Source organism: Lasiodiplodia theobromae (assembly GCF_012971845.1).
Source record: "Lasiodiplodia theobromae strain AM2As chromosome Unknown scaffold_15, whole genome shotgun sequence".
Lineage (NCBI taxonomy): Eukaryota > Fungi > Ascomycota > Dothideomycetes > Botryosphaeriales > Botryosphaeriaceae > Lasiodiplodia > Lasiodiplodia theobromae.
This window is the reverse complement of record NW_023336355.1, coordinates 379984-401333: the sequence shown is the minus strand read 5'-3', so window position 1 is coordinate 401333 and position 21350 is coordinate 379984. Positions and strand designations below refer to the sequence as shown.

Genomic DNA, 21350 nt, shown 5'->3' with positions numbered 1-21350 from the left:
TGATAAGCGACGGGTTGGATAGAGGTCTGTACGTAACTGCATAGCGCGAACTGGGTGGGAAGGTGAGCGCGAATGCTTATTTTGTTCGGCTTTATTCAGGGCGGGAGGCGCAGGGCAGGCTAGATTTGATTGCTCGGTGGACAAACGCATCCGGGAAGCGCAGCGGCGGGCCTTGTAGTCTGGGCTTTCGGTGGACTCGCCGTGCGCCCCATGTCCGCTAGGGCTCGAGCTCGGACCGCGGCCTCTCCGACTTGCAGCAACATAAGGCAAAAGCCAGCAAAGCAACCATTCGCCCAGAGTCCACCACCATCCTCATTTAACAAGCTTGCCTCCTAAAGCGCGCTCCCGAAACGACCGCTTCCCGCACCACCCAACACGTCTCGAGACCCTGCCGCAGCGCCCTCGCAAAATCCCCTGCCGTCGACGTCTCCCGCTTAGCAATCGCCCGCCCTCCCCGGCCGCTGCGACCCTGACGCCATAGCTACATCCCTCCCTCGAAACTTTTTCCCTTTCACAGCTCGCATTCCACAACATCATGGGTGGCTGGGTATCACGGTTGACGTCGCTCGTCTGGGCGAAGAAGGAGATCCGCATCCTAATTCTCGGCCTGGTACGCCCGCCGCCATAGGCTGCAGGCTTCAGCGCAGCTAACGCAGAGCGCACAGGACAATGCTGGCAAGACTACTCTTCTCTACCGGTTGAAGGTGCGGAGCCTATCAAGAAATGAAAAGGAGGTGTCCGCAAAGCTCGCTCACACGGCGTCTTGAGTGCAGATTGGCGAAGTAGTCACGACGATTCCGACCATCGGCTTCAACGTCGAGTCCGTCACGTATAAGAACCTAAACCTCAATGTCTGGGTACGTCTTCGCCCCCGCATCCTCAGCTCCACACCACGTCCCGCTAACCATCTACTTTTCCACAGGACCTAGGAGGCCAGACGTCGATCCGCCCGGTACGCGCAGTCGCACCCCTTCTCCCCCGAAACCCCGTCTTCCAAACTCTGTCCCGCACCGCTGAGCTGCGCACGCTGACATCATCGCTCCCTCGGCGCCTGCAGTACTGGCGGTGCTACTACAGCAACACTGCCGCTGTCATCTTCGTCATCGACTCGACCGATATCGACCGGTTAGGCACCGCTGCCGAGGAGCTGGCCGCCATGCTGAGCGAGGAGGAGCTGCGCGATGCCGCCCTCCTTGTCTTTGCCAACAAGCAGGACCAGCCTGGCGCCAAGGGTGCCGGCGAGATCTCCGAGGCCCTCAAGCTCGCCGAGCTGAGGGATCGCAATTGGAGTATAGTGGCTTGCTCGGCTATTGATGGCCGGGGTGTGGATGAGGGCATGGACTGGTTGACGGTGAGTTTTGGCTTCATCCAAGTGCGCATGCTGCAATACTGCAAGCGGCTAACAGATTCGGGCCTTGCAGACGACGATCCAGGCAGACAATGCATAGACGTGGCACATACTTCCTTTAAAATTGAACCCCCGCAGACGAGGCGAAGCGATTCGACCCTGACTTTGTCCCGCAACCCGCGGAACCCGTCAAATTCGGTTCTTCGAAAACCGTACGCACAATTATCACATAAAGTACTGTTTTTAATACCCGCATGAAGGAGTTTTTGGCGTCATTATAGTGTCCACTGCAAGGACTGGGTGGAACCATGTGCGTTCTCCGTGTCCTGGTCGTGAGTTGGTACGCGGTTCTGGAGATATGATATGCCTTCCATGTGTGGGAATTGGCCAGTTTCTTCGATTCATGGACATGTTCTTACTAAAACTATTCTCCTTTCCTTTCTCATAGAACATGGTCAGGACCAAGAAGAAGCATGCGTCTTTGTTACGACTAAACAAGTAGACTACCGAGCAGGCAAGCGAGCGAGCGAGCTACGCAGACAAAGGTATGCGCTCTTGTACAAGTAGTAATACAAAGAAACGCACTTTGACATGAATCCGAGGTCATGGGAATCAAAGCGTGTGTGCTAGCCTTGTCGGCACTAACTCCTTGATAGACTTCTGTCAGCATTTCTTGGCGAGTCCCTGAACGTGATTCTAGAACGTGCAGTCTACATTGGAAACTGCGGCTCAGAGCGTCATTTGTCTCCCGCTGGTTGATCTAGCTTCAGCCCGGTCTATTCACATACCCACGGCTCAGTATACGATTGAACCGATTAATGCTCTTTTTAGGGCCACGGTAATTGACAGAACTAGATTCCTTCTAGAACGTCCTTCGCAAGAACTTTACAAGAACATACTTCACACGAACTTTGAAACATGTGTATAATATCCTTCCTACTCTGATTCATAAAAGAACTTGGCCTCCCCCATCTAGTCTCATCATCGACGTTCCATACTAACTACATGAACAATTGGATCCTAAGTGTTTGTATAATTTTCAATTATTACATCCAGCCTTTTGCGAGGGTGTCAAATTCTATCTTAGCTAATGGCACCTCCCCCGCCCTCGTCACTTCTTTACATTGCTTGATCTCGCCTTCTCGTCTCTCATTATATATCCTCATTACCATCCGAGTACGCCAGAAGAAAAGAAAAAAAAAAGCAAAATAGCCGCCGCATTTAACCGTCATCTAGCATACTTCGTTATGTCAATAGAGAATATCCTGTCTTCGTTATTCCGCCCCCTCTCTTTCACTCTCACTCACTCATCAACACCTCCCTATCCAACAGATCTACCCCATCTCCTCTATAAACCGCGATCCGCTCGCGCTCCTTCCACGCATGCTCGGCGCTGTCCATGCTCCACCCGGTTCTGAACTCATGTTCTTGGGTTTCCTGCACCCATCATCATTGTCCCCATAGCCACTGCTGTTCGAATGATTTCTAGACTGCAGCGGGCGATGAGGGGCGAGTAGCTCCTCGGTGCTGCTTCTGATGCTGCCGGGCTGGCAGTGCATCTCGGTGTGGGATGGGAAGGAGAGGGAAGGGGAAGAGGAACGGGAATGGTCGGCAGGTATGGTGTGAGATCGGCGTTGATGCCTGTGCTGCTGCTGGGGCGGCGGTGTGCCCCATGTAGAGGGACACCACGTAGAGGGACGATCGTTCGGAGGGAGGAGCGGAGCCGATTGTTGCTGTGTCTGAAGAAGCGTGAGACGATGGGCGTATGATTTGCCGCCGTCGTCGACGCCACCGCCGTGCGCCTCGCGTTCTCCCTCTTCGTCATCGCCCTCCCGATCGATGTCGTCGACGTGTGAGTCTCTCCTGCCATCATCCGCCGCCGCCGCCGCCGCCCTCGTCCGAGCCGAGACTGTTGTGTCATACCTCCGGGGTTCGAGAAAGCCGCCGCCGCCGCCGTTACTTCTTGCGCCACCATCGACCGCCACTGCTTCCGGCCCGTCTTCCGTATCACTGCTATGTGTCTTTGTGCCACTGTCGTTCTCATGTTTGTCCTGTCCCTCCCCACCCTGCTGCCCACCACCGTTGCCCACTACATCCTCCCCCCTCTTCCATATCACTGTCATACTACTCATGTCCTCTTCTCCAGGTGGCAGCGGCAGTGATGGGTCGCTGAAACGTGCGTGCGAGGGTGGTAGTGGGAAGGATGGCAGCAAGACACCGCAGTCTGGAGATAAAGATGACGCTGTCGAGGCCGCGCGAGTGCGGCAGGAGTTGGTGTTGACGGGTTGAGGCTGTTGTTGTGTGGAAGGCAGAGCGGTGGAGCTGCGGTGGTTAGCGTTGGAGACAGGAGGGGCTTGAAGTGTTGCCGGATCACAGCGAGAACGGATGGTAGCCGCTCTCTTTCTCGGGGACGACGTGGGAGAGATGGTCGAATTGGACGTGATGGAGGGACGTGAACGGATGGCGGACGGGGAAGACCGGTTCTTGTTGCTGCTATTCGCGCCGGCGAGACCGTTAAAGAGGTCCATCATCGTTGGGTCGTCTTGCCAAAGGCGGGTGGTTGTCGACTCGCGCCGGAGGGGCCGCTGGAGCGGGTTCATGTAGGTGGATGGCGGGCTCTGGCCGGCGGCAGAGGAGTTGGTGATGTCGGCGACATCGTCTTTGGTGCTTCCAATGCTGAGATGCGTCTGGAACAGAGAAAGCTCGCAGCCTTCCCCGGTGGCGCTGCTCATCTGACGACGACGGCCGGCCGTGTTGGCCGCGATGACGCTCATCCTGCGCGTTGGTTCAATACCTGCAGGCACCGAATCTTCAGCGACATCGAAGTGGCGCTGTGCCAATACGCTGTGCCGATGGTCTGTCTCTGCCCGCAGCTGCGGCACTCCTGCCGATGCGGTTTCGAGGCGCTTCTGCGAGCCGTGTGCCTGGGCATCGAGCTGCATTGCACGGAGCCGGTTCTGCATGACGTGAAGCTTGCGGCGCCGGTGCCAGAAGACGAAGGTCAAGAGCATGAAGGAGAAAGTGGCCGAGGCGGATAGAACAAGCCATATGACGTAGCTCGCACGATCGCCTTCGTCGGCTCGATTGTAGTTGGCGATGGTCAGGACAAGCGCCACGACGGTGGAGAGGAGGCAGAGCTGTCCCAGGACAATGGCGGAGTAGAAGCGCTTGAAGGGCGCCCTGAAGGAATAGCGGATAGGAGGCTCCATCGTCGCGAATGAGTCGAGAATCTCGGCTTCTTCGATGAAGGCAGAATATGTTTGAGAGTCCAAGTTTCGCCTGAGCGCAAGTATCTTCGGGGGTACGGTGTTGGTAGAGGCCGTACAGGCGGAGGAGCGGCGGCCGTGTGACATGGCGCCAATGGGTGATGATGTAGCGGAGTGGATCCGATACAGTCGAAGCAAATGTAGAGAATCTGCGGTTTGAGCGTTTGCCGGGTAGCGTAAGCAGGAGTGACAGAACGCTCAGCCAGGGCAGTGAACGAGTGTGTGGTAAAACAACAGTTGAAGTTGGAAGAACATAGAAGGAATGCAAAGGTGAACCGGCCGGTGAGTGATGTCCTAGGAGGATAGCAGCCGAGTGAGGCAGTGCCGGTGGACGGTGAAATCAGGCTAGACGGGGGCCAACAAGGTGAGGACGACGCGAGAGTGATGAGGTTCGCAACCCACCATTATAGCGCCGTGACCGAAAAGCAATCTATCTCAAAAGCAAATCTCGATCTTGCTGATGTATGTCATCGTCGTTGATGGAGGCCATGGGTGGAGTGATCTATCTGGCCCACGGTGTGCGAGCGTCGTGGAGTTTAATCCCAGAGGTGCATCCACACACGCCACTGTCCGCATCCCTGCCTTCCCCCCTCTCTCCCCGCATGCTGTACCTGCAGAACAAGGTCCACTTGCCCCGGGCTGCCCGGCCTGCTGTCATTGAATGCAAGTGACAAAACAAATAAAACTCTCCATAATGCTTAGGCGCCACGGTATCAGCTGGAAGGATTGCGAGTCGTGTCAAACTGAGACACGGGCACATATGCAGCTGAGCGAAAAGAATTTAGGTGGCACAAACAATTGACATTGCGAAATGGGGCTCATGCCTGTAGGGACTGCCTGGCTCCCCGGCAAACCGGCCATGCGGCTCCCCGTGTGCATCCTTGAACCCTGCATTACCAGGCGGGAAGGGCTTAGCACACGCTGGGATGCGCTCACCTTCCACAACAGCGGCGTCCACTTCCGATGCTTCCACCTCTTTATCTGAGATGTCTAGACGACCTTCCTTCCCAATCGCCGGTTCTCGCGCTGGCGCTGTACCTTCATTGCCTCTCTCCTGCGCTTTTTCCATGCTCTGTTGTAGTCGCCGCGGTGTTCCCAGAAATGTTTCGCGAATTCGCTCTGCTCCGCCTCCTCTGTGCCTTGTGCCGGTGCACTGGTAATCTCGGGTCCCCTGCTCCCGATAGGCACCGAATTGGCATCAACCTGCATCATGCTGTCCTCCACCTCCTCGTCCTCCTCTTCTTCCTCCTCGTCATCGCCAGCGGTTCGCCAGAATCTCTTGCCAATAGCCGCTGTGTCAGGCGTAGGTGCGGCGCTACGCATGCCACGAATTTGCAAGTCTTGCCGCGTGTATGGCGTGAGCGGCGGGTTTGCTTCTTCCACCGCCTCTTCATCGTCGTCGCCACCGCCAAAGAAGCTAAATGAAGTATTAATGGGCGTGAGCTTGGTCGGTGTGCCTCCTTCCGGAAGTTTGGGGCGTTTGAACAGAGCTTCTAGAGGATGGACTTCTTTCGCCTCCTTCTCGTCGGCGTCTCCGGATTTTCCTGTGGAATCGGTCATTTCCACGTCTCCGCCTGGACTTCCTCGAGGAATGTTGTCCTGATCAGCTGCCTTGGTGTGTGCTACTTGTGGCTCAGATTCCGAAGAAGATTCTTCGGCTTCGTCTTGTGCGACTTCTGATTCAGCCTCGGACGGAAATGATTCTTCAGACCCCTCTTCGCTGCTACTGCTGACGTCGGACGAACTCGTAGAGACAACCGAGGAACCATCGTCCGAGACATCCTCCTCGATGTCCGACGACTCGTCGGTTGACTCTGACGCCTTCGCCGTCTTCCGCTTCGTCTCAAGAGCCTCTGCCCGCTCAAGGGCAGACTTCCTCCTGGACTTCTTCGCTTCCTTTTCCGCAACAGCGGCGGCGGCGGCAGCGGCGGCGGCCGCTTTTTCCTCAGCACGCTTCCGCTTTGCCTCCGCCTTGACTTCCCTTCGCCTTCGCTGCGACTCAGACTCCTGCTCCACAACATTGCCATCTTCGTCGACCCATCCCTTGCCTTCGACAAATTCGGCAGCTGTCTTGACGTCCTTCGAGACCTGACTACTTTTCAAGAAGCTGGCGTGTTTTGTTGTTTTGGCAAATTCGTGGACGACAACATCGCGCGAAGATTTCTTCGATTTCTTGGGCTTCTCCAACGCCTTGTCGGACTTCGCAGTCGGAACTGCATTCGGCGGCAGCTTCGTTTTGAACAAGAGCTCCTTATCCGCGGTGTATTTTGAAGGCTGCGACTTGTTCTTCTTCTCTTTCTTGTCCTTGTCCTTCCTTTCCTTGCGCTTGTAGTCCTTCTTGGTCTCAGGCTCTGTCCAGCCGCGCTTGACGTGTCTCTCGTCAGGCAGCTCATATCCTGGGATTACGCCGTCCTTTCGCTTGATCTTCTTGACCTTCTTACCGGCCTTGCGATCTTCCTCTTCCATACCCGCCTCGGCCGCTGATTGTATTTCCTCCAATATCTTTTTGCGCTTCTCCGGGCGCGCTTCCTCAATTCGGACCTTTTGCCCCTTTAAGATCGAGCCATTGAGCTTCTTCTTGAGCTTTTGCGCTTCCATGGTGGGTAGTTCGACGTAGCCGAAGCCCTTCTCGGGAAAGGTCTGCACGGCGTGGTAGGAAATTTGCGAGGCTTGCGGCAGGACGGAGGGTGGAATGAAGGCCTTCAGCAGCTCTGGCGTGAAGGGCGTGATATGCAGACGAGTCCGCTCTGGCGCAGCGCTGGAGTTGCTGCTGGCGGGCGCTTTGCGGGAGGCGGAAGAGTCTCTTGTAAGCGCTTGTGTAACGGACATTGCTGAGGTTTCTCGTGATGCGATGAGCCACCACCAACTAGCAGAGCGCAGGCTATTGGAGCATAGCCCAGGTGTCTTAGCTCAGAAGGCGTCGTTCAGCGGTTCGCTTTGTTCGGCTACGCTGCGGCGGGAATGGCGCGCAGAAGAAGTGTGCGAGCGGCGGGCGAGACAAAATATCGCGAGCTCGGTCCTTGCCTTCTGGACCGTTCCCCACATTGCACCGCGCCAAGCCGTCGCAGGGTACGCGGCCGACAGGGCTCAGGCCATCGCTGCGCGCATCATCTCCAACGGTTGCTTCCACCCTTCGCGCCTGCAAGCCTGCATTTCCGCCCTTTGCACCATGTTCGGACGAAAATATGCCCTTCTCATCCTGCTAGCCCTGATCGCTCTCCTTTCCACTGCGCTTGCAGCCTGTACGCCGCCTCTCTCGCCTTCCGCAGTCAACTTGTGCGCCCGCTGACCTTCCTCCGTACAGCCCCGGCCTCCTTCTGCAAGTGCACTTGCTTCACCAACAGCACCATCATCCACCTCGACGATCCCTCGCCCTACAGCTCCAAGGGTTCCTCCAAGTCCGACTCGTCCAAAAGCTCTGGCGCAAGCTTCTTCTCGCGCGCGAAAGACTCCAAGAAGACTGGCCGGACATGCAACGACTGCAACAAGAAATTCTGTTTGGACTACAATTTGCCTATATGCCACAACGCTAAGGAGGAGGACGTGTTCTCCGAGTGCTTCCGTATGTGTGCCTTGAGACCTGGGATCTCGTACGCTAACTCGCTCCCACAGAGAGAGACTCAGCCAAAGATCAGGCAGTTGTCGTCATATTCATCATTGCGACTGTCAGCCTGCTCATCTACGCTGCTGCGCGGCCCTATGTCAATCGCTGGCAGGAGGTAAGCTTAGTCGGATGGCAGTTCGAAAGATGCACGATTGCTGACGGTACACGCAATGCAGAAAGTGAAGGAGAGGAGGACATATATTCCCGTATCTACTCAAGTGGATCAATGAGTGACAAGGACAAAAAGGCGTCAAGTGTTTTATATACCCGACCAATCCATTCGTATTCAGAAGTACTCCGGACGCTCCCCACCCGTTATGCACCTCTATGTTATGCCCCTTCTCAATCTGGGAGGTATAATATGATACAGCGGAAGCTCGAAGGCGAGCAGCCAGTTTTGATGGAGTGACAGCTTTGCATCGCGAGGTTTTGCTTCTCACCGTCCCATGATCCAGCTTGTCCAGCTCTTTGACTTCTGTGTTGCCGCTTCTGCCGCATCCTCTGCCATGCGGTCTAGCGGTCCCGGATGCAGTTCTTGCGCTCTCTCACCCTCCCTTCTCTTTTCTTCCACGGCGTGCAATACTCCCAGACCTTGGTTCTTTGCGTCTTGTGCATCGCTCACGAAAGCGTCGCGCGCCTCTGCCGCAATGGAGCCAAGTTCGCCGCCCTTTTTCTCTTCCATGGAATAGCCACCGAAAAGGGCCTCTTTGGTGCGCTTGAAAAAGCCCTTTTTGTTCTTCTCGTGCTCCTCCTTGTTGCGCTCGTTGTTGAGCAACAAAATCTGGTCCTCAGTTGCGGTGCCGGCTGCCATTGCTTGCTTCGCTTCGGCCATAGCAATTGCGTGCTTCTGATTTTGTTCGTGGAACCATTCCCTGCGCTTCCGCCTGTTGTACACTATCATGTCGCCGAGAGCGAACACCGTAACCACGCCAGCAATGCCTAGACGGATCAATTAGACAGGTGCAGAGAGATCACTGCAAAGCGTCGCGCTTACCAGTGATTGCAATCAGGCTCAGCGCCGTCGCCCGGTGAGCTCTATCTGCCCACACTCGTCCTCCGGCTACGACCTTGTCGAATGTCGACACTTGCGAGCCCTTGGCCTTCTGCGCCGCCGCTCTTAATCTGGCTATCTTCTGCTGTGGCGTCTCGTTCTTCGACGCGGGCGACGAGTTGAGCGGGACGTTGGTGGATTTCGAATGCGCATACGGCCCGGTGGCCGTAAAGCGCGTGGCGTCCATTGCTGAGCGAGGCGACATCGTGACGGATCTTCCGCAGCTCAATGAGTATACAACAGTTGCTCCAGGCGCGGGGAGTCGGACGATGCTGGGGGGATGGCGGGGCGGTTTCGTGCGGAGGGCTGCGCAGTTGCGGTCGCTGTCGACGCCATCATACGAGGCACGGCGAACTTTCTCTTGCAGGGATTCTTAGACTGCAGAACGCGCTGATTGGCCAAAGTTGATGTGGCCCGAGCACCTGAGGCCGTTCGCTCCCCGAACGTCACAATACTTCACACATCATTACATTACCATCTTCAGGAAGGAAGTGGGTGACTACTGTGGGCGGTGAAGGCATCATACTCTTGCCTGACCTGAAATGTGATGATCTGGCCAGTATAACAAACCGATTGCTCTTTCCTGCGGCACTTCCACACCGCGTCCACTCTCTTACAAACCGTAGCGCGCGGAGGACGACATGGAGCAACAAAACGACTCTCAGCCGCCGGATCTCGCGACCGTGCTGAGGAACCTGGCGGCTCTAGCGGCGCCGCCGCTTCCCCAAACTCCAGCTGCGGGAGGAATAGCCCCTGATACTGGATACAGCGCTGCGACCGCGCCAATCTCTCCGCGTCCACATATTGCAGACCCAAGACTCGCCGGCCGAAGCCAAAAGCCTGGTCTACAACAGCAACCAAATGTTTCCACTACCCCGCCATCATCTACTCCCACTCCTACGCCGCAAGCTTCTGGGCCGGCTCCTATCGACCCCGCCACGATCATTGAATGGGCGCCTGGTCTTCGCTGTATAAGCAAGATATCTGCACGGAACCCGAACCTCAAACCCATCGTCCAAAAGGCACACTTCACTACTTCAACACTCTTCTATGAACACATCTAGCTAACGCAATCCTGCAGATGATTGCTGACCAACACGAGCACGAACTGATTTGGTGGGGCGGCCGACAGGCGCTCATGACCCAGCGAGCAACCGGAGAGCAGCTCAAGGCATATGACCGGAAGGTCCACAAAGCACAGACTGAGATGTTCAATGCCATGTCTGGTCAGCTCAAGGGCCTCGGCGTGCCTTTCTTCGGCGTCAAGCCCGAGCTAATTGCGAAGGGCGATGAGGCGGCCGCAGCGGTTTCTGGACCTGCCTCAGGTTCTAAGACTAGGGTCACGGAAGCTGAGCTCCAGAAGCTTCAACGGAGAATGATTGAGTACCTTGAGGACATGTACAAGGATTGAGTGCAAGAGATTTGCCGTGTCAGCCTGGCTTGCTGGCCCTGCTGAGGCAGCTTCATGAATACTGAAGTGTATTACATCCTTGAGGCAGGCCATCCAATCCTGGGCATAGTCGCATATATGGTTTCGCTTCTCTGGGTTTGCAGTTTCATTCAGCCGTTCTTTCAGTAATGATTTACTGACAGGCGTAATCATATTATCATTACCAGAACGTCGTACGCAACGCAAATAGGATTCTGAGCAAGGGCTCATCGCAAAGTCGAAGTGAATCAGCTACCCATGAAATCTGGTTGGTTGGTGTTTCGAAACTCTGGCGTGTCACTATGAGTGAGCTGGGTCAGGCCTGGGCAGCAAAGACTCTGGTGAACTGTCGAAAAGCCTCTTCCCTTCGGGAAAGTTTTGTGAACCATGCCCGTTGGTTTTAGAATAGTCTCCGCTTCGGCTGCTTGCATTGCATGGACCGCGGGGGTTGATGCAGCCGCAGATATGGCAGCCGGAGTAGTTTGACACGTACCTGACCGTGTGATTTAGATCCAACAAAGCCCATGAAGCATAATGGAGAGCTAAGCAGTTTCAAATTGACCCCAAGCCAAGCCATCTAATGGATATGTTTCCAACATTCCAACACGTTGGGTAGTCGGGGTGCTCGCGCGACAAGTGATGTCATAGGTGAGCTTCAAAGCAAACACGCGCATGCCCGATTAGGAAACAGCGACGGGGTCGCGACACGGTGGAGGCGCCGCGGGCGGCGGTGCGCGTTTGCCCGCTTTCCGTTCACTTGTTGGACTCGGGCTGTCCATATAAACCCTCCTCTTCGGCAGTGCCGCAACCTTTCCCTCCTTCCTCCACACCCGACCTTCGTTAGTACTCTCACTAGTGCATCTCTTCTTATTTTCCTCCTACCGCGTTCGCACTCGTACATTCGCTCTTCGCGCTTCAAGCTCCCGTCCTCGACAACCTCAACGCCGAGCTTGACTTGTGACCAACATGCGCTCACTTTCGTGCCCGCTGGCCTGCATGGCCTTCCTTCTGCTCTTCTTCCTTGGCGTCCATGCTGGCAATGCTGGAAGGTCAGTCACTTCACTTCACCTGATCAAATCTGCAAATATATTTCAGAGGCTACTGACTATATTACAGCTCCAACGCTGTCTGCCTCAGCGCTTTCGCGCCTGAGTGCCAGTGGCCCGTCAGCGAGCACACCAAGGCCGCCTGCTGCCCTGCCGACCGTCCGATTTGCACCAGTGTCATGGGTCACCTCGGCTGCTATTCCCAAGACGTCATCCCTCGTGATGATGGCTACCCGTACTCCACCATCACGTTGGATTTCGGTGACAACGCTAAGACTTCGACCACTTCGTCCGAGGTGATCTCGTCTCCGACAACCTCCGCCAGGACTCTTTCATCCGGTGCTCCCACGGCGATCTCGAGCTCGCTCTCCACGGAAAGCTCACACACTGATGACGTGAAACCTTCCACCAAGACAGTCCTCACTATCGACTATCCAGAAGATGGCACTTCCACCACGACAGTCACTGCCAGCCCTTCAACGGTCACTGTCAACCCTTCTATCTCCACTTGCGATATCGACTGCAGGACCTCCAGTGATTATATCGTCGTGTCAGGTAACTACACGGGTTCTGTTGCGTCCAGGACGACCACTTATTCGCACGATGCCACCCCACGGACTACGGGCCCTTACTTCTCGGAGTATACTGAGACTGTCTGGTACACGGGAGGCCGCCGGAACACCTGGAGCTGGAGCACTTTGAACCGTCAGGCTCCTACCGCCGCAGTCGCCGCTCGCGAGCTCACCAGCATTTCGCTCGCTAAGAGCGACGTCATGACAGTCACTGTCAAGAATGCGGAGACAACTTATCCTCTGGCGCTGATCACTAACAGCGCAGTTTCTATTCCGTCTTCATGCCAGCGTCTTCTCACTGGTACTGGCTCAGCAGGCACCCCTCTTTACTACACTTACGTTGCGCGTGAGTGCACCAGTGCTTCTACGACGACCATTTCCAGCACGTCAACCACGACGTTGACTTCCATCTTCGGCTCGGTCGAGAGTGCCGGTGTTGCTGCTGAGACTTCCATGAGCTTCGATCTTGCCCCCTCCTCGGAGCTCGACAAGACGACCGTGTCCACCACGATTACCGGCACTTGCGCTGGTGCTAGCACCATCACCATCACCGTCCAGGAGACCCCTAGCACTTCGACTGTCACGGCTTTCTACAACACGACGGTCATCGGCTCTATCACGACCTCTTCGCTTGTCATCACCAGCAGTGATCCTTCTTCGAGCAGTTCTGAGTCCTCGGACCCCAGCAGCACCGCTGACGCAGTCACCACTGGCGATCCCATGAGCTCGACCGTACTTAGCAGCTCTATGCCAAGCATTTTCACGCCCCCGACGACTCCGACAACGCCTCTGGCATCCAACACGCCCGGTACTCCTGCCCCAACCGTCTTTGATGGTGGTGCTGGTGTTGTTCAGGTCAACCATGGCATGTTGACCATCCTCGCCTTTGCCTTCTTTATTTTCCAGTAATTGCAGGCCGAAGCGCAGGGGATCTCCTTTTCCCATTGCTAATCAACAAAGCTTCTTTCCAACACAGATATTGTGTTGATTAGCTGAAGATAGTAGTGGTAGTTTCAATCCAGAGGTTTCATTGATCATAAGGCTTTCTCTACTAGCGTGACCTTTCTGAATGTGGAACTTCTACTACGCCCCATGTGAATATGCAAATGAAAGCCTGGAGTTCTCAGGCTCCACCATATGTGGCCGTGAATATGTATGACGCATTGTTCAGTCAAACCGACAGGCATCCTACAGTAGAAACAAGTATCCACAAATATTGCTGGCACAATGCTAGTCTTTGTCGTCACCCGATGCCCAGCAATAAACATATCATTTACATGACGTTGCAGTGGCTCTAGTCACCAATCGGATGCGCGGGGTAGGCTGCTGAACCGACTAGCCGAGGCCAATCGACGATGGAGAAAAAGTACGCGATCTACTGCATAGCAGCGGAGGCCAACGGAGACTACTATAGACGACCCCAGATTTCACAAGCGTTCGGCGGGAAGTATATAGTACCGAGGCTATACCTTTGTTCTTCATAGTTCACTATGCGGTGTGCTGGAAGATTTCTTTTCCACGATTTGATTACACCACTCGCTTGATGCAGCACATACTCAAGAAAGTTAAAGTTGAAAAGCAGGCCCAGGCCCAACGGCTCAGATCATGGTGGCGATTTGAACGTTGCTCAAGTGCAAGACCATGGATCGGTGTTTCTTAGAGCATGCCGGGTCTTGAATAGATGCATCGCTACACTGCAACGGTCCCATGTTTCGCTTCAAGTGCTTGCTTCATCGGGCCTGGTACTTCGGGCCGGGGTATTAATTCCGCTTTGGTTGCAGTCAATGCCTTGCCATATATAGCAATTGACCAATGTAGGAAGGTTCAGCCACTTGAATTTTTTGCAGCTTGGCCACGCGGCTTTCTTGACACAAGGCTTTCGGGCGATTGCCAAACCAAGACGCATCAATTTAAAGAAGGCGATCTTCATATTCGCAAGGCTTCGCTTTCGATAACTGTATCTGCTATCAAGCGAGGCGGACGCACGGAGGGCCGCGCGGGCCGACCGCCTTCGACGTGTGCCAAACGTCATTGACGTGTAACGGTATTACGTGACTAGCAAGAGACGCGAAGACAGGGTCGAGATGGTTCGCATAATGGGGGGTTGGGTTGTTCAACATGCCTTTCCAGTCCAATTGGCTCCCGCTCCCCAACATTTCGCTTCCCATGGCGGCTTATGGCGGGGCGGGCAATTTCGTGAACGACCTATGCAGCATCAAGGGTCCGCGAGCCCGTTGCGAGGGAAAGTCGGCCGGCGAAATGGATATGACTAGCCGACGGGGTCAGCCGCATCGGGGGACGCGTGCGCATGCGTGCTGGAAGAGGCAGGCGTCATGCGAACCCAGCTGACAGGAAGTGTTTGTGCCACTCGGAGCTCCACACGCCCACGTACCTCTTGCTGGCCGGCGGCGACCGCGCCGGCCCTCTGGCGGCGTCGATTATTGCCTCATGGGGGAGGATCATCACGGACTGGATCTGTGATGCACTGTAGATCAGTGAATCGTGGATGCAGGCGGGGCTGGTATTTCCATCGGCACTCCGTCGGCGCGGCTGGAAGGGCGGCAACACGAGCGCGGAGCCACGGCGCAAGGTTTGAAGAGACGAGCTGAGCGAGCCCCTTTTCGCGCGGTGCGTAGGTGGCTTCGCAGGGAAGGCGATGGCAGCGGAACAACGGCCAGGCCAAAACGAACCGCGGCGTAGCCAAGCGAAGCCTAGCGGGGCGCCGGCCCTCGTTCTGGGGATGCCACCGGCTGGGATTCGCTCGTGCCTGGGCGGTGGCGCGTTTCACCCACCCCTTCGACCACAGTCCCTGCGGAGGACGGGTCAAGCTTTTCGAGTCCTTCATTCCTGCAGCAAAAGGCCCAGCACGCCGCGAGCTGGTTCTAGACGCGCCGTTGTTTTTCTTTTCCGTTTCACTTCACTCATTGCTGCACCTTGACCCCAGATCGACGGCCGGCCCTCGTTCACGGCTTTCCTCTCATTCGCACTGTCTCCAATTTTGCAACCACACGCCGGCACGCTCAGCGTACATTCCTTCCGGAGGCTGTTTCGTCATTTTGCGCGCGGAGCAGCTTCAGCCCCTTGACGTTCAAGACACGCCCGGCGCCGCCATCTCTAGCGATCGTCACGGCCGAAGACTTTATCGAGCTGCGTCCTTGCGCCTGCTCCACACTGCCTGACTCTCTCCACAGCGGCGCTGTCCACGCGCATCGCCATTCAAATGTCCACCAATCCCCCGAAGTCGCCCAGGTCGCCGTCGCTTCGTTTCTCCCGTCAGGGCTTTCACCCGCTGCGCGACAACCCCAACGACATGCCTCCCAACGACGCTACCATTGACATTCCGCTCGAGACGGTCGTGAGCCGCACGCCGTCGACCGGCATGCGCAGCGGCAGCGTAGCCCCCATCACCAAGATGGCCACCCACGAAGAGCCCAACGAGAAGGAAGGTGCTACTCATCACTACGGCCGCCGCGTCAAGAAGCTCGACAAGGGCGAGCGCACTGGCAAAATCGGCTATGATGGCGAGGAAGACTACATCAATCGCGTGGGCAAGATCTACTTCAAGATTCTCCACTTCAGCATCATCACTCGCTACTTCATCTACGTTCTGCCGCTTGCCCTGTGCATTGCGGTGCCCATCATTGTCGGTGCCACCGCTGCTCAGGATGCCAAGATTGGCGGTGTTCGGATCGTCTGGTGAGTGGTGCGCTCAGATCCTGCGATCTGCACTGACATAACTCTCAGGTTCTTCACGTGGGTCGAGATCGTCTGGCTCTCCGTCTGGGTCTCTAAGATCATAGCCCACTTCCTTCCCAAGATTTTCCAGATCCTGGCCGGTGTCATCAGCTCTGGTGTCCGCAAGTACTTTTTGGTCCTTCGTGCGCTTGAGATTCCCATTTCTCTTGTCGGCTGGGCCGTCACATCTCTCGCAACTTTCATTCCTTTGATGGTCCACAATCCCGATATCCAAGCGAAAGCGCGACAAGAAAAGGCGGAAACCGGCAAATCTACTGCTGACTCGGTCCAAGAGTGGCAGAAAGTCGTTCGCCAGATCCTGGCTGCAGCGGTCGTTTCAGCCTGCGTGCTCCTTGTCGAGAAATTCCTCATTCAGCTAATCAGCATCAACTACCACCGCAAGCAATTCAACGCAAAGATCAAGGAGAACAAGCGCCAGACCTTCCTGCTTGGCCTGCTCTACGATGCTTCCAGAGCTCTTTTCCCGGCCTACTGCCGCGAGTTCCAGGAGGAGGATTACATTATCAACGATACCCTGAGGCTCAACCTCCCCGGTGCCAAGAAGGGCCACCGACGATCCGGCTCTGCAACTCCCATGCGGTTGCTACACGATGTTGGACGCGTCGGAGACAAGATCACTTCTGCTTTTGGCAACATTGCCTCCGAAATTACGGGCAAGCAGGTCTTCAACCCTGACTCTGCCCACTCGATTGTTGTCTCAGCCCTTGAGAAGCCCCGTTCGTCAGAGGCCCTTGCCAAGCGTCTGTGGATGTCGTTTGTTGTCGAAGGCAGAAACGCCCTCTACCACGACGACATCGTCGAAGTGCTTGGCGCTGGCCGTGAGGCGGAAGCCGAAGAAGCTTTCGCGGCGCTTGACAATGACGGAAACGGCGACATCAGCCTTGACGAGATGATTCTCCAAGTTACCGAGATTGGACGCAGTCGCAAGTCTGTCGCCACGAGCATGCACGATGTTGACCAGGCCATCAACGTCCTTGATGGACTGCTGGCGACCGTCGTCTTCGTCATTTGCGTCTTCGTCTTCATCGCTTTCTTGAACTCCAGCTTCGTCACCACCCTCGCAACTGCTGGAACGGCTCTCCTTTCTCTTTCTTTCGTCTTCTCGGTTACTTGCCAGGAGGTCCTCGGTTCTTGCATTTTCCTGTTCGTGAAGCATCCTTTCGATGTTGGCGACAGAGTCGATCTCAGCAGTGGCGTTGACCAGCTCACCGTTGAGCACATCTCTCTCCTATTCACCGTTTTCAAGCGGGTGACCAACGGTCGTACCGTCCAGATCCCCAACATTGTTCTTAACAGTTTGTGGATCGAGAACACAACCAGGTCCTTGGCCATGAGCGAGCGGATCCCCATCTATGTTGCTTTCGGTACTTCGTTCGAGGACATCACTGCTCTGAAGGACGAGATGCAGAAGTTCGTTCGCGACAAGGAGAACGCTCGCGACTTCTACCCTGACATTGACATCGATGTTAGGGGTATTGCTGAGCTCAACAAATTGGAATTGCAGATTGAGTGTCGCCACAAGAGCAACTGGGGCAACGAGGCCTTGTCAGCTTCGCGTCGCAACCGATTCATGTGCGCTCTGGTCCAGGCGCTCCGCAAGATCCCGATTGATCCGCCGGGCGGCAACGACGCTGCTCTTGGCTCTGCTGACCAGCCTTCTTTCTCCGTTGCTATTTCTCCCTCCGAGGCTTTGGAGCGCCGCCAAGCCTTCCTTGATGGCAGGGAAAAGGCTCGCCTCTACCCGTCTAAGAAGGAGGAACCTGCTGCTGCCACGTCTTCTGGAGTGGACTACGTGGGCTCTGAGATGCATTCGGAGAACCAGGCCATCAACACTTTGACGGCTCGTCCCATTGGATCCGATCCTTACCGTGACGGCGCATTCGCCGATCGGGCTGATCAGGCCGACATCAACCGGACCGGCTCGATCGTACGGTCCAGCATGGATGCCCAGGATGCGGAAGACGTACGCAGCAACCTGAAACGCGAGAGCACTAGGGGCAAGCGCAAGGCTGGTCCGACCAGTCCTTCTGCGATCACTGTCTCAGGCCCTGGCGGCGAGAACAGCGAGTACTATGATTACGGCAGCCCCGTGAGCCCGCAGCAGAGCCAAGCCTCGTACAGATCGCAGCAGCAGAGCACGGCTTACTATTCTCTTCAGCAGCAGCAGCACCAGCAACTGCAGCAGCAACGAAGCCAGCAGTCCCTTGGACGGAGACCTAGCAACACCTATGCGGACTCACCTTAAAGGGTAATAATTGATGCTGGCCGCGTAGACGCGGCAGGCAGCGGGACTCGCGGATTGTATGATCGAACGAGTTCACGAATCTTCTCTCGGCCCGTCAGGATGGAAAAGTGGATGATCGGCAGGGATTCGGTAGGTATGGAGGTGAAGGGTTGAAAAAGTAACACCTTTTCAGTTTGCTAATTTGCATATGGCGCTCATCGCCCTAGCGGCACTTCTTTTCTCACGTTTGGCTTCATGTATACTATGTTGTAAAGAAACGGCGTTCCTTGCTTTCTCGTCGTTACCCAGCGGTGCCAGCCTCGAAGGTTGCGAAGCCAATCGCTGCCTGCTGAGGTGGTGCAGCTGCCGAGATCGGCTTAGTCAGATCAGGTAGAACATGCAGAAGAATAGCATGCACTTGGTCCAGCACTTCAGACAGGACTAGACAGCGCATCGTCGCTAGCGTGCGAAGGGAGGAGGTGTGAAATGTGACCCGGCATCTGATTTGTGATCGGCGGGCGAGCGACCAGAAGCGATCGGGCTGGTGTGCTGTTCTGTCTCTCTTGCTCGGTGGATTATCTATTGCTTGGCCACGGCGTCGGGCGCTCAGCTCATCCCGAAGCGGCAGCTGCGGAAGCGAGGCATGACTGATGGATGGTGGGCAGAGAGTCGACGGTGGGGGTGATGGCGGGGAATCGTCCTCGGTTCCTTACGTAACCTGATGTGGCACGACGCGCTCCCCTTTGTGAGAGGCTGATGATGACTGTGACGATGACTACTTGGGACGTTGCGCACGGCTGTTCTGTCCCAAACGGCGGGCGGCGAGATGACGATCAGCTAAGCAGGCCAAGAATAGCGCTGCCACCGGCCTCGCGCAGTCTGGAGGCGACGAGCAGCGCGGTTGCTGGCGGCAGCGGCGACACGGGGATAACCGGGGCAGTTGTTGAGGGAGACGGCGCAGCCCTAAATACCCGGGATTGGTAATCGTATCGATGGAGGGTCGCTGACCGGCTTGGGCGTGGTGTTCGGAAAGGCCGGAAATATCTTGAGGTAAGCAAAGTCCGAGGCGCTGGTTCTGCGCTGCGCTGGACGGCGGGCGGGCGGCGGGCGGGCGCGTACAAGTGGGCGCGCATCGCTGGGAACCTCTCTGCTGCTGGCCGTGCAACTTGTCTGACATAAACCTGCGTGCTGCCTGGTGCGCTGTGTATGCGTCTGTCGGACTCGGGTAGCGGAAGGGTAGCTGTTTCCGACGGCTCGCGCGCCTCTTGGCCTCGAGCTAGACCGCCCGCTCCGAAGCATATCTTAAAGCCAGCGCTGTCTCCGCGTCGACTTTGTCAGAACTTATTCATCAAACCTGCAATCCAGGTAAGTGTTAGAGCCTCCACACCAAGCGCGCCGGAGCAAAGCAAGAGCTCGCGACAAGCCGCCCTTTGCAGCCATGGCCGCGCCCTCTCCCGACCTGCGCTCACGCATCGTGTGCCTGCCAGACCGCGCGAAACCCTCTCCCACCCCAGCCTGCGCCCGCAACCGCTGCCGCCGCCCGCCTTCGTCCCAAGCTGCGGGTTGAATGACGGCCGCCACGAACTCCTGGAGCTACACGATGAATCAATCGCCCTCGGTGAGTCGAATCTGACTGCGCCCGCGCCCCAACCCTGCCACCCCGACCGCGCGACCGCCGTCGCGACCTGCTGAACAGCTAGCTAACCACCCATGACGCGCGCAGGGCTCCACGCACAATCTCGAGATGAGTAAGCCGGACCATTCCTACCTGCCACAGCTGCATCCCCCGTCCACATAGCCCTCGCCTTCAGCTGTGCCTGCCTGCTAATGTCCCATGCCGCGCCAGGTTTAAGAGAGCACCTCATCGCCGCCGGTGCTGGCCAGCCGCACCCACCGCCCCAGCAGATCACTCCAGGTCCCACGACGCATGCCCCCGACCACACCCAACATCAAGGACTCGACCCTTCTATCACGGCTGCTGGATACCCAATGAGTGCCGGCGACGCGGCCGATGGCCACATGAGCGAGGGCGGCCGTAAAGGCCGTCGCGAGCTCTCGACGTCGAAGCGCGCCGCCCAGAACCGCGCTGCTCAGGTGCGTGCAATATATTGTCGCCATAATTTGCGCGCTGCAGCTTGTCTAACATTTGGTTTCTCTGCAGAGAGCTTTCCGCCAGCGCAAAGAGGAGTACATCAAGTCGCTCAAGGACCAGGTTAAAGACTACGAACAAATGGCGGAGCAGTTCCGCGCCATCCAGGCTGAGAACAACACGCTGCGCGACTATGTCATCAGCCTGCAGGCCCGCCTTATCGAGTCGCAGGGCAGCTACCCGGAGCCCCCAGGAAACATCGATCTATCGCGCCCGCACACGGAGATCCCCCCGCCCGTTCAGGCCATGCAGTCGCCGCAACCCCCGCAGAGCTCTGGTGCATCCCAGCATTCGCAGCAACAACAATCCCAGCAACAGCATCAACAACATCAGCAGCCACACCAGCATCAGCAGCAGCCCGCACCGACTGCGCCCATGTCGGCTTCGGCTGCCCAGCAACTCCAGCAAGCGGCGGCTCAGGCGGCAGCTGCTCAGGCGTCAACCGAACAGCTCAACAATGGCGCCAAGCACTCGCACGAGGAGGCTCAGTATCTGCCTGCGTCCAACGACTACCCACCGCAAAAGCGGATGAAGAGCGAGGACACTGCGGCCAATTCAGGTAGGCAAAGTTTTTTCTGATTAATGCTTTTTCATAATCATTTCGCCGTTGCCACGCACTGGTCGACGACTGGATTTCCAATCCATAGTCGAATGGTCAGCATCTTGGCTCTGCAGACCGACTTTTTCAAGCTTACCTCGCTCAGTACTTTGGCTTTGAAGCTGAGTCGGGATCACTTGATGGTTTCAGAGAAAATGCTGGTTTATAATGCCTAGCCAAAAGACCATCCTGCTCTCAGTTCCCTCTCTCGGGGGAGTACGGCTGCAGTATGAAATTCTGGATTTTAGCATCACAATACGCACGGTATAAGCTATCCAAGCCTCGGCATACACCAGTGCTGAGCTGC

The 21350-nt window shown here is 56.3% G+C and overlaps 9 protein-coding genes across 9 annotated transcripts; 6 read left to right on the top strand and 3 right to left on the bottom strand.

Annotated features, from left to right (window-relative positions):
* Positions 1-535: 535 nt before the first annotated feature.
* On the top strand, positions 536-1448 carry LTHEOB_5483 (ADP-ribosylation factor family protein; the record flags this gene model as incomplete). The annotated part of the gene is made up of 5 exons (XM_035514633.1): positions 536-610; positions 666-704; positions 774-857; positions 923-1351; positions 1407-1448. 5 exons carry the CDS (start codon positions 536-538, stop codon positions 1446-1448), a joined length of 669 nt encoding a protein of 222 aa, XP_035373773.1.
* Positions 1449-2682: 1234 nt separating this feature from the next.
* LTHEOB_5482 (uncharacterized protein) lies at positions 2683-4701 on the bottom strand (the record flags this gene model as incomplete). Its single annotated transcript, XM_035514632.1, has 1 exon — positions 2683-4701. One exon carries the CDS (start codon positions 4699-4701, stop codon positions 2683-2685), a length of 2019 nt encoding a protein of 672 aa, XP_035373772.1.
* A 903-nt stretch (positions 4702-5604) lies between these two features.
* Positions 5605-7443, bottom strand: LTHEOB_5481 (Suppressor protein srp40; the record flags this gene model as incomplete). Its single annotated transcript, XM_035514631.1, has 1 exon — positions 5605-7443. The coding sequence occupies one exon, from the start codon at positions 7441-7443 to the stop codon at positions 5605-5607; it is 1839 nt and encodes a 612-aa protein (XP_035373771.1).
* A 340-nt stretch (positions 7444-7783) lies between these two features.
* On the top strand, positions 7784-8448 carry LTHEOB_5480 (Cytochrome P450; the record flags this gene model as incomplete). Its single annotated transcript, XM_035514630.1, has 4 exons — positions 7784-7856; positions 7919-8176; positions 8227-8333; positions 8395-8448. The coding sequence occupies 4 exons, from the start codon at positions 7784-7786 to the stop codon at positions 8446-8448; spliced, it is 492 nt and encodes a 163-aa protein (XP_035373770.1).
* Positions 8449-8654: 206 nt separating this feature from the next.
* Positions 8655-9456, bottom strand: LTHEOB_5479 (uncharacterized protein; the record flags this gene model as incomplete). Its single annotated transcript, XM_035514628.1, has 2 exons — positions 8655-9157; positions 9213-9456. The coding sequence occupies 2 exons, from the start codon at positions 9454-9456 to the stop codon at positions 8655-8657; spliced, it is 747 nt and encodes a 248-aa protein (XP_035373769.1).
* Positions 9457-10350: 894 nt separating this feature from the next.
* Positions 10351-10680, top strand: LTHEOB_5478 (uncharacterized protein; the record flags this gene model as incomplete). The annotated part of the gene is made up of 1 exon (XM_035514627.1): positions 10351-10680. One exon carries the CDS (start codon positions 10351-10353, stop codon positions 10678-10680), a length of 330 nt encoding a protein of 109 aa, XP_035373768.1.
* A 984-nt stretch (positions 10681-11664) lies between these two features.
* Positions 11665-13225, top strand: LTHEOB_5477 (uncharacterized protein; the record flags this gene model as incomplete). Its single annotated transcript, XM_035514626.1, has 2 exons — positions 11665-11747; positions 11815-13225. The coding sequence occupies 2 exons, from the start codon at positions 11665-11667 to the stop codon at positions 13223-13225; spliced, it is 1494 nt and encodes a 497-aa protein (XP_035373767.1).
* A 2311-nt stretch (positions 13226-15536) lies between these two features.
* Positions 15537-18317, top strand: LTHEOB_5476 (Serine threonine protein kinase; the record flags this gene model as incomplete). Its single annotated transcript, XM_035514625.1, has 2 exons — positions 15537-16012; positions 16061-18317. The coding sequence occupies 2 exons, from the start codon at positions 15537-15539 to the stop codon at positions 18315-18317; spliced, it is 2733 nt and encodes a 910-aa protein (XP_035373766.1).
* A 1806-nt stretch (positions 18318-20123) lies between these two features.
* LTHEOB_5475 (Basic-leucine zipper (bZIP) transcription factor) lies at positions 20124-21024 on the top strand (the record flags this gene model as incomplete). Its single annotated transcript, XM_035514624.1, has 2 exons — positions 20124-20390; positions 20458-21024. The coding sequence occupies 2 exons, from the start codon at positions 20124-20126 to the stop codon at positions 21022-21024; spliced, it is 834 nt and encodes a 277-aa protein (XP_035373765.1).
* Positions 21025-21350: the final 326 nt, after the last annotated feature.